Below are 12,294 nucleotides of genomic sequence, written 5' to 3'. Positions count from 1 at the left end.
ACCCAAACCCATTTAATTAACTAAAAATTATACAAATACACAACTTATGTTTCCAATATTACAAAAAATCCCAACTCCCTAAACATATTACAAAAATTCCAACAATATTTTATGTATGTCAACTATGTTATGTATATTAATAGGAAGAGAGAGTAAAGTAATTAAAAAGGTGGGAGAAAGTGTAATTACTTCCCAAATGATTGATATTTATGCTATTTATATTTTAATTAACTAAAAATTTGGATTGGACAAGCCTCACGGGCCAAGCCCATATCGATGCTCTAACCGCATATTAGACAGTTGTTCTCAATCTTCACACGAGATTGCCAAATGCTTATGAAAGTAATACAATTATATGATCAAACGGCACTCTTGGTTGTTCTCGTCACTTTTTTTTTTTGGAATGTCCTCGCCACTCAATAAAGCCATTGTTTCTGTTTTGCCTCAATTTATCAAAAGCATCATCAACGAACAACTTTGAGGAGTTCGATCAAGTTTAGAATTTGTTTACACAATGTAAAAGCAGAAATATACAGGTACAACTGAATTTTCCACCAAATCGTTGCAGCTTGGAATTTTCAATTGAATACGTACAATGTCTGAATATATGATCATCATCCTGAGTTAAAACTCTCTCATCAATGTCTCCCCATCAATGTCGGCACCAAGTTCAACCAGATTTGAACAGAAGTACAGCTTTTGAATCCAAATAGAAGTAGACAAAGTGGTTTGTTTCATGAGTCACATAAGAACCTACAAGAGACAGCACACAAATATCACCATTGGAATTGCAAATGTTGTTAATCAAGCTAGTCAATTATAATCAATCTTCTACGGAAACATATTTGCGGAAGAATTTTCATCCTCTCAGACTCTATAACCCGTCAGCATACGACAAATGACTCGGCAAAGCAGCAACTCGGGGACTATCTTTCCATCTTCTTTTTGGTAGCTAAATTGATTTTATTAATCACCAAAATAGAACAATTAAATAACCCCAACCTAGTTGATGGGGAGACCCGGAGTGTAACCCATGGGAGACAACCACGCTATCCCTGTGCCGCACGGACAATCTCCACTTGCAAGCACAGATGATCTCCACATACTATTAAAGTCTCTTAAATGTTTTTTTTGTATTCACTTATCTAATATTCCTAATGAGTGCATTCGTCACTATATTGGATTTAGAAACAGTCTTTGTTGTACCCCTTAGGAAGGTGTTGTCATTTGAAGCCGTAGGTACATTGGAGATTAACGCAACCCCACCTATAAAATGGTCTTCGCAATCACGGACTAGACCCTCATGATAGCAATGTGTGACCTGATCCGCATAACTTCGCGGAAGGCTACTTGCCATTAGGGCTACCATCGCTTTGTGTTGGGTCTTGAACGCCATGATATTCGTGAGGCCTCCACAGCCGCTTTAAATTACGACATGGCCTTTTCCAGAATTGTGAGTGGAATACCGAACATGCAATCACCAAAAGGACTAGAATTTCAAAAGAAAACTTTCAAACATACCAGCAAAAGAGATAGTTGACACCGAGGGCTTCAAACAACGATTTTTCAAGTGTTGAAGATATGTCTTAGAAATAAAGTAGGAGCAAATAATTTTAGTACTTTTAAATTATTAGAATCCTATGACGCGTAGACTTAAGAATTAGTTATCCCTTTGTTATTTGAATTAGTAATTAGTTATCCTTATTTGAATTGATTACTAGTTAGAAATTTAGCTATAAATATATGTTTTGAGTTATTAATAAAATAATTCCCTTTGATAATACAATTGTGGTACTTATTCTCTCCAACTCTTTCTCTGTTATTTCTCTAATTTCAAAGTTAAAAACCAACAATTGGTATCAGAGCCAATTTCTTGAAGGATCTGAGAGAGATGACTTCTGAAAACAACTTCTCCCAAATAGCTCCTCCTTTCTTTGATGGTGAGAATTACCAACTTTGGGCAACTTCTCCCAAATAGCTCCTCCTTTCTTTGATGGTGAGAATTACCAACTTTGGGCAGTAAGAATGGAGGCTGATCTTGAGGCTTGAGATCTTTGGGAGGCCGTGGAGGAGGATTTTGATGTTCTTCCGCTGCCCGATAATCCCACGGTGGCTCAGATCAAAAGTCAAAAGGAAAAGAAAATCAGGAAATTAAAGGCAAAAGCAACTTTGTTTGCTAGTGTTTCTCCAAAACTTTTCATGAGAATTATGGCCCTTAAATCACCAAAAGAAATTTGGGATTATCTGAAGAAAGAATATATACCAGCAATGAAAGAATACGAGGCATGAAGGTACTGAATCTAATAAGGAAATTCGAATTGCAAAAGATGAAGGAATCTGAGACCTTCAAAGAGTACTCAGAACGACTTCTTGGCATTGTTAACAAGGTAAGATTGCCTGACACAAAATTTAAAGATTCAAGAATGCTTGAAACAATTCTTGTCACAGTGCCTGAAAGATACGAAGTATCAATAACTACCTTGGAAAACACAAAAGATTTGTCTAAGATTACCTTGACAGAATTGTTAATTACATTGCAGGCACAAGAGCAAAGGAGGCTTATAAGGCAAGATGGTATGATTGAAGGAGCTTTGACAGTCAACCATAAGACTCAAAGAAAGGATAAAAATTCAAGGAAAAACTACCCACTTTGTCAGCACTGTAGCAAAATAGGTCATCCTCCATTTAAATGTTGGAAGAGACCAAATGCACAATGCAAGATCTGCAATCAACTTGGCCATGAAGCTATGATTTGCAAAAACAAAATTCAAAAATATGAAGCAGATGCTAAATCACCAAAGAAAAAGAAAAAGATCACTTATTTGTGGCAACATATTCTTCAACCAAGAAATCAGATTTTTGGATGATTGACAGTGGTTGTACAAACCACATGACATATGACTAGACTCTTTTTAAAGAGTTCCTGCCTTTGGGAAATAAGAAAGTCAGAATTGGGAGTGGTAACTATATCCCTGCAAAAGGAAAAGGGAATGTTGCAATCAAAACAATTTCAGGTACAAAATAATTTCAAATGTCTTTTATGTGCTCGATATTGATAAAAGTTTGTTAAGTGTTGGTCAGCTAATGAAAGAAGAATTTAAATTATTATTTGGAGATAAATATTGTCGAATCTTTGATTCCACTAATTATGAGATTACAAGTTGATACGAGAGACAAAAGTTTCTTACATGCACACAAGTCATGCAAGACCAAAGATGAATTGACAGATTTTTTCAAGAGGTCAAATTTAGCCAAAGTCGAGACTGCAATTTACAATTTCTGATCCAAGGAGGAGTGTTGAAGATATGTCTCAGACATAAAGTAGGAGTAGATAATTTCAGTAGTTTTAAATTATTATAATCCTATGTGGCTTAGACTTAGGAATTAGTTATCCCTTTGTTATTTGAATTAGGAATTAGTTATCCTTATTTCAATTGATTTCTAATTACAAATTTAGCTATAAATATATGTTTTGAGTTATTAATAAAATAATTTCCTTTGACAATACAATTGTGGTACTTATTCTCTTCAACTCTTTCCATGTTATTTCTCTAATTTCAAAGTTAAGAACCAACATCAAGAAATAATACTTTGAACCGTCTCCACCTGAAATACCTTACTTTGATTATCACCCTGCTCCCGAATGTAGTTGTTTGATATAACCAATACCCCCACCAAAACCACAACAACCTCTTAGCTTCAGCCGCAATTATTCTTTATATTTCAACTTACTCGCATGCATTTAACACATGCGATAAAAAAGGATTTGATACTAATTATTCCTACATAGGTAAAAAATTTCGAAATCCATAATTTTTATATGTGGCCGTATGCGGAAAACATGCCTAGGATTGTATATACATTGTTGTCCTTGCTAGGATAAATATGCATTCATGAAGAACAACAATGTGACACAAGGGAATCAAGATATGGCATCTCATTAGCAACAACAACCACGCATATGTACAATCACACTACCTAAACAAGTAAGCAACTAGCAATGAAACCCATGTGCCCTTACAACAAAGAAGTCCCTCCTCATTCAAACATGAAATCAAGTACGTCAATATGGGTCGGCCAAGAGACACTCACTCTCAGAAAGAAGTTCCAATCAATATATGTCAAATACCATAAGCTTGCCCTTATTTTCATTACCGAAGCTTTCAGACAGTTAAGTTAGGATCACTACAAGACTTTTCTTCGACTTTGTAACGTAAGCTTGGGGCTGGTATGATACGCAAGGATACTTAAAGTGACTAAACCTCCCTGGCACTACACTATTTTTGGGGTATCACTTATTAACCCTTACCTTATTTCTCCCTTTCTTTATTAAAGCATACTCAGGTTGGGTGTGGTCTTTTAATCTTTCATTTTCTCTTTTTCACAACTTTTCTTTTCTTATTCTTTTTCTACCACACCCGGCCTTGCATTCTTTTCTCTTATTTTACCCATCTTCATACTCATTTTATATCATGCACCCCCTAGAATAGCCACCCTCAACTTAGGCTATTTGTCTAAATCGAATTGCACAATGTCCAAGAAGGACCAGGACCAGGGCAAACAGGTTCATTGTGATAAAAATGGGAACGTGACAGGTTTAACAAGAAAAATAGGCATACAGGCTCAAAATCGGAATCAAAGGGTATTATTCACACATGAAAGGTTATTTAGGCTAAAAGTGAACTGATATAAAAAACGACCTATGATCCTAACCACTATCCTACAACAGACTAACTGGGCAAGTTCTTGATTTAACACACAGAGGAAAATTGGTAATATCTCACACACACTTGGCACAAAGGTACATTACAAGCTACTACCTATCCGGTTTATGCAATTGTTAGCAATGATTATCATGTCTCTAATACCAATGGCAAAACAAGATTCACAACAGTCGCATGTAGATACATATCATATAGTTGCAATATACACACTTGGAGAGGTATTTATCATTCTAAAAATAATGTCGACTGCCATAGAAACTTATTTCTCTCCTAGTTAACCACTAAACAACATGAAACAAAACACAAACACCAATAACAAGCTTAAACACATCGGTTCACTAAGTAACACTCAAGGGTATAGAACACAGACAATATACCCTTGAGGTTGCAAGTACCTCTACTCCCATAGAAAAGAACATGTTTACCCTTAATGCATATCTAACAACCTGAAACAACAAGGGATAGAATATACCTGCACCGCTTCAACCGTGTGAATCATGAGTCGCTGACTTTGCTGCTGCATCATCAGCTGGAACAATCACATCAATAGCATCAGGTTGTGCTAACGCATCTGCCACAGTCGTTGGTGGAGTAAAACCCCCCCCCCTCAACATTCAACGGAGGCCTACTAGTCGAGGCTCCCACAGCCCTCACTCTTAATGCTTCCTCCACTCGCTCACCCTTCGCTTTCAATATTCGTATCGCCTTTTTTATCTTTTCTTTCTCTGCCTTCATCTTTGCTCTCCTTTCTTCATCACTATCAGTTCTTTTCCTTTTGCCCTTATCATTCTTGTCGCCCTTTTCTTTTCTTTTCTTCACTGGTTTTCCACTGATGTTAAACAGCGAGCCTTCATCTCCGGAAGTAGGTTTGGAAGGTGACATAAATAGCCCTCACACTTGATGCTTCCTCCACTGGCTCACCCTCCGCTTTTGATATTTGCATCGCCTTTTTTATCTTTTCTTTCTCTGCCTTCTTCATCATTATTAGTTCTTTTCCTCTTGCCCTTACCATTCTTGTCGCCTTTTTCTTCACTGTTTTCCAGTGATGTCAAACAGCAGGCCTTCATCTTCGGATTCTTCAGCAATAGGTTTGGAAGGTAACATAATTTGGTGACGCTGCAGTTCCACAATATCAGCTTTCACCTTGCCCAAAGCTACTTTGAAATCTGCAAGATCCAGGGCCGACATCTCACTCAATCTTGCATTAAGACGGTTCTCCAACTCATCAACACATCTATGCAAAGTTTGGAGGGGTTCAATTGCCACTTTAATTCTTTTATCCATAGTAGATTCAAATTGACTAGCAAACAACTTCAACTGTGCCTCGAACCTCTTCCCTTGCTTCACCATTTTTCTGAAATTAAGAGGAGTAAAGGCATACTCCGACACCGGTGCTGCAACTACGAGGTTCTCTTCGCTTTCATGCACTGAAGCTGCTCTTGCAAAAAATGTTGCCTGTACAACTTCAGGAATTGACACCTCCACATTTGGCGTTGAACTAGTATCAGCAGCAGCTATTTGCACTTCATCAGTCCTGAGTGGATCATTTTCAACCCCTACTCCTTTGCCTAACACTAGCCTAGGCTGATTTTCATTATACTTGATGGGGTTGTGAGTTTTTTGATCAGGAATCTCTTGATCTACGCCTGTAATCTCAGGTACATGAGCAGCCTCACACAACTTCGTAACTAAACAAGGAAAGGGATATGCACTGTCGGGTTTTGTTGCTTGAATCTTCATTTTATCCGTAATAATTTCCCCGAAGTTCATAGGAAGCTTAGACATTAAACTCGCCACCAAAACTACCCTATCCTCACCAATAATGTTGTTTTCCACTGTAGGCATCAATCGAGACCGTACTACGCCCCACCAAAATCTTGCCTCCTAAGACAGTGAGGCCTTAAAGATCCTTTCATTGGCATTTGTCAACCATTCCGGCTCTCCCTCAGCTATAATGTTTGCCAACCAAGGACGCTGTTTTGCCCTTTCCTTCTTCCTAAAGTAGAATTTCGGAGAAGTGGCTGAAGTGTGGGCCATGGAGGAATCTGTTGATAGTGCAGTGCTGTCCGAGAGATCCACCATTACTCCCCTCGCTTCGCTGGAATCTTATTCGTGTTGGGCATGTCTGTCGCTTTCTCTCCTTTTTTACACATATTCTCCAGTGTAGCCTGGTAGTTTGCGTAAAACTCCTGGACTAGTGTGGGCAGAATGATTCACCTCCCTTTGTGGTCCATCCCAAATCAGTCTTTGAATACTTTCTCCATCTGGGGGTACTTGCTCAGCCCAGTAGTAGTGATCCTCATCTCTTCACATATCGGCCGCTTAATACTTCTTTTTGTTCTTGTCATTCCGCTATGGTAGATTGTGTCTGCTCCATAAACCTGACATCTGAAACTTTCTCGAACACCAGGATTCTTGCATTTTATCACATCTCCCCTTATCTGAGAATCTTCACCAGTTGGATGTTCATAAGAAGATGTTCTGCTGAAGGTTCCTCAGAGTTGGGCTGCTCTGAAGATGTATGGTCAGATGGAGAGGTGTTTTCCTCCTCAGTCTCAACATCTTCAACCACCTATTCCTTGGGTTGTGGAAGAGGTTCAGCTATCTTCAAACTCTGCCTTTTCTTGCGTCTCTGTAGTTGTGGTACCTCTTCCTCACTTTCGGTTTCGTTGAGGAGTTTTCAAGTTAAGTTCTCCTTAGTCACCTCCTTAACAACTTTCTTTGCTTTTCCTTTAGGAGGCATTATCAATTCTGCAGCAAGGACAAAAAGAAATAATCACTTACTACACAAGAGTAAATAATCAAGCAAAAGCCCATCAATTTCAATGACATCCTTGAAAGGGTTTTATCACTGTCTTGAGCAAGGGTGTGGCGACTTGGTTTGATAAGCCGTCACTTATGTGATAGCCCGTCAGCTTCAGGCAGAATGAAACTAATTTGAACAACAAGTGACGACTTGGTCTGATAAACCGTCACTTATGTGATAGCCCGTCAGCCAAGTTGTCAGCTTCAGGCAGAATGTAATCAGGTTGAACAACAATGACGACTTGGTCTGATAAGCCGTCACTTATGTGATAGCTCGTCAGCCTAAAACAGAATTCGATTATTTGAAAACTTTTCAACATAGTCATCATTTAAAATCATGCTTGCCAACAAGTAGAATTCGATTCTTGGGCTGAGATTTCAAACTTTATTGCTCAATTCAGAACTGGTAACCCTAATTTTCAGTTTCAATAAGAACCCATGCCCAAATTCAACTCCATAATCTTGAAAAGCTAAAGTTTGGTGGATTTTTACCCCACAATGGTGCAATTTTCAACTTTAACAAGAATTTATTCATGAACAAATTTTAGTGATGCAATATGTAATTGATCTTGAGTAACCAATTCACTATGCATTACTTAAAGTTGATTATGAACACTTCAAACCCTGCAAAATTTACATTATTGGGCAATTATCATTACTTACCCAAAAAAAAAAGTCAAGCTTGAAACACACCTCTTAGTCGACTCAAATTCCAGACTACCCTTGTGAGGTTTTTCAAGTTGCTTAGACAAGAACAAGTGAGCTTGACTGGTTCTCAGAGAAGAAGAAGAAAAATTTCCGCACCCTTTTTCACTTTGTTTAGAGAAGATGAAGAGAAAGTAGAGTACTGACTTTTGAAAAGAAACCCAACGGGTAAGGCAATGTAGTTCGAAGTGATTGCAATTACATAGCTTATTTTATTTGTTTTCTATAATTATCTACTAAGTAATAAATAAAAAGCAATTAAAGATACAACAACAACAACAACAAACCCAGTGTATTCCCACTTAGTGGGGTCTGGGGGGGGTAAGATGTACGCAGTCCATACCTCTATCTCTGATGAAGTAGAAAGGCTGTTTTCGAAAGACCCCCGGCTCAAGTCACGAGATATCACACAAACACATAGTACAGCACAGCAGCAGATGACATAACATAGATACGGCACCCATAGGGAATATAAAACAGAGTAAAGCAGGATTGCAGGAATATAAAGCAGAGGAAGCACCCAGATTCGTAATAAACATGGAACACGGAACACGAAACACTGAATACAGAATCATAACAGGAATACACCCCCACCAATTAATTCCCTACACTAGCGACCCGAACTGGCCCTAATCCTCTGCCGTAATTCGCATCTTCCAGACCTTCCTATCTAGGGTCATGTCCTCGGTGAGCTGTAACTGTTCCATGTCCCGCCTAATCACCTCACCCCAGTACTTCTTCGGTCTACCTCTACCCCGTCTAAAACCATCCAACGCTAGCCTCTCACACCTACGGACCGGGGCATCCATGCCCCTCCTCTTCACGTGTCCGAACCATCTCAATCGTGCTTCCCGCATCTTACACTCCACTGAAGTCACACCAACCTTCTCCCGGATAGTCTCATTCCGAACTCTATCCCCTCGGGTCAGTCCACACATCCAGCGCAACATCCGCATTTCTGCCACCTTCATTTTTTGGATGTGGGAGTTCTTAACTGGCCAACACTCCGCTCCATACAGCAAGGCCGGACGGACTACCACCTTATAGAATTTGCCTTTAAGCTTGGGCGGCACCTTCTTATCACACAGCACCCCCGATGCGAGTTTCCACTTCATCCATCCCGCCCCAATACGGTGCGAGACATCCTCGTCAATCTCACCGTTACTCTGGATCACGGACCCGAGGTACTTGAACTTATCCCTCTTCCCTACCTCCTGTGCTTCTAGCCTCACTACTACCTCATTCTCCCGCCTCACGTCATTAAACTTACATTCCACATACTCTGTCTTGGTTCTGCTCACCCTGAACCCTTTAGACTCCAGAGTTCGCCTCCACAACTCTAATTTGTCATTCACACCCCGTCGAGTCTCATCTATCAGGACTACATCGTCTGCAAAAAGCATACACCACGGCACCTCCCCTTGGATACGCCGCGTCAACACATCCATTACTAACGCAAACAAAAAGGGACTAAGAGTAGATCCCTGATGCAATCCTGTCAGGACAGTGAAATGCTCTGAGTCTCCTCCCGCCGTCCTCACCTGGGTTTTCGCTCCCTCATACATATCCTTAATTACTCGTATATATGCCTGCGGTACTCCACTCACCTCCAAGCATCTCCAAAGCACTTCCCTGGGGACTTTGTCGTACGCCTTTTCCAGGTCGATGAACACCATGTGCAGATCCTTCTTCCTCTCCCTATACTGCTCCACCAACCTCCGTACCAGGTGGATTGCCTCCGTCGTCGAGCGGCCGGGCATAAATCCGAACTGGTTTTCCGAAATAGACACTATCCGTCTCAGCCTCACCTCGACCACTCTCTCCCATATCTTCATAGAGTGACTCAGTAACTTAATCCCCTGTAGTTATTGCAACACTGAATGTCCCCCTTATTCTTATAGAGGGGGATCATGGTACTCCACCTCCACGCCTCGGGCATCTTTGCCGTCCTGAAAATTTCATTGAACAATGCAGTCAACCACCTAACACCAGCCTCTCCAACGAACTTCCAAAACTCCACCGGTATCTCATCCGGCCCCGTCGCCCTACCCCTTCGCATCCTGCGGACTGCCTGTCTAACCTCGTCTACCTTAAAACGTCTACAATAGCTAAAATCCCGACACTCCCCTGAGTGCTCCAGTTCCCCTAACACAATAGCTCTGTCCCCCTCGTCATTCAAGAGCGTATGAAAGTACGACTGCCATCTCTTCTTTATGTGACCGTCCTCCCCCTTAATGCACCTCACCTGATCGAGGTCACGACCCTTCCTCTCCCTAGCCTTAGCGAGTCGAAACAACTTTTTCTCCCCTCCTTTCCCCTGTAACCCTGCATACAAGCTCTCAAAAGCGGCCGTCTTAGCTGCCGTGACCGCTGACTTTGCCTCCTTCCTCGCTAGCTTGTACTCTTTCCTGTTTACCCGCTTCTCTTCTTCGTCCTTACTTTCCACCAACTTAGCATACGCCTCTTTCTTGGTCTGCACTTTCTTCCCCACCTCTTCATTCCACCACCAATCCCCCCGATGATGTCCGGCCCGGCCCCTAGAAACACCCAACACCTCCCTTGCATTCTCCCTGATGCACGTTTCCGCCCTGTCCCACATATTATCCACGTCCCCCCTACACTCCCACACCCCCATTCCCGCCAACCTCTCCCCTATCTCCCACGCATTCACTGGCGTCAAGCCGCCCCACTTAATTCTCGGTCTATTCTCCTTACTCCTCCGCTTTCTATTCTTCTTTATACCCAAATCCATAACCAAGAGCCTATGTTGAGTCGAAAGATTCTCACTCGGGATGACTTTACAGTCTTTACACAACGCCCTATCCCCTTTCCTAAGCAACAAAAAGTCAATCTGGGTCCTGGCTATCGCGCTCCGAAAAGTGATCAGGTGCTCGTCCTTCTTCGGGAAGCCCGAGTTCACCACCACCAGCCCAAACGCCCTCGCAAACTCCAATAGGGTCGCACCCTCTTCATTTCTCTCCCCAAAACCAAAACCACCATGCACATCCCCAAAGCCTCCCGGTAGCGCCCCGATGTGCCCGTTGAAATCCCCTGCTACAACAATCTTCTCCGAACTGGGCACGCCTCTCACCACCTCCTCCAAAGCCTCCCAGAACCGCATCTTCTCCTCCCCCTCCGATCCCACATGCGGCGCATAGGCACTACACACGTTCAGGGTAAACCCCCGAATGACCAACTTAATAGTCATCAACCTATCGTTGATCCTTTTCACCTCCACTACCTGGCCTCTAAGCTCTTCATCTACCAAGATGCCAACTCCATTCCTACGCCTGTCGCTCCCAGAGTACCACAGCTTGTAACCGTCCACATCCCTAGCCTTAGACCCTACCCACTTGGTCTCTTGGACACACGCAAGGTTGATCCTTTTCTTCCTAAGAATCTTCACCAGCTCTATGGACTTCCCCTGAAGGGTCCCTATATTCCAAGACCCAACCCTCAGCCTACCGTCGCTATCCACGCGCCCCCCACTACCCCCCCCTTGGCCAAACCTTGGCCTCCCACCCACTCCCGCTCTCTCCCCATCTCCCGCCCCCACCACAGCCCCACGCCCCAACCCCCTCGGACATGACCCTAACCACTCATTACCACCCACAGCCACAACTACACGAAAAAGTAGGAAAATATAAGGATATACCCGGTGGCAATACCAAAGCAGCAGCAATGAGATACAAGACACACACACGTTCAAAGGAAAACTCCCGAAGCAAAAGCTAAGAAGCGACCACAGCAACAGCAACAACAGACAACAGACAACAGGCAATGTTCACAAATCCCACGCAAGTCAAGGTACACGGGCTACTACGAGCATAGTACTAAGAATGGAATATGAAAGAATGAATTAAAAAGCAATATGAAATAACGAAATAACAAAGGTTAGAAGTCACCGGATTTCGCTTGGGGCTGCGGCTGCTGGAGACGGCGTGGCGGGTGCAGGCGGAGTGTCGGCCTGTTGGAGACCAAGTTGGCGGCTGGGGACCGGGCGGCAGCTGGTTGAATGCCGGGCTGGGGGGGGGTACGGACAGTACCGGTAGGGGGGGGG

General features: G+C 42.3%; 1 protein-coding gene across 1 annotated transcript in view; it reads right to left on the bottom strand.

The window, feature by feature from the left end:
* Positions 1-431: 431 nt before the first annotated feature.
* Positions 432-12,294, bottom strand: part of LOC107842884 (dynein light chain LC6, flagellar outer arm) — a 19,759-nt gene continuing 7,896 nt past the window's right edge. The window contains exon 3 of the mRNA XM_016686928.2: positions 432-753. Within this exon, the coding sequence (XP_016542414.1) occupies positions 671-753 (83 nt within the window). The 3' untranslated portion in view covers positions 432-670. The remainder of the gene's footprint in view (positions 754-12,294) is intronic.

Source organism: Capsicum annuum, chromosome 1 (genome assembly GCF_002878395.1).
Source record: "Capsicum annuum cultivar UCD-10X-F1 chromosome 1, UCD10Xv1.1, whole genome shotgun sequence".
Classification (NCBI taxonomy): domain Eukaryota; kingdom Viridiplantae; phylum Streptophyta; class Magnoliopsida; order Solanales; family Solanaceae; genus Capsicum; species Capsicum annuum.
Note: the sequence above shows the minus strand (reverse complement) of the source record. Positions and strands in the feature narration are given on the sequence as shown.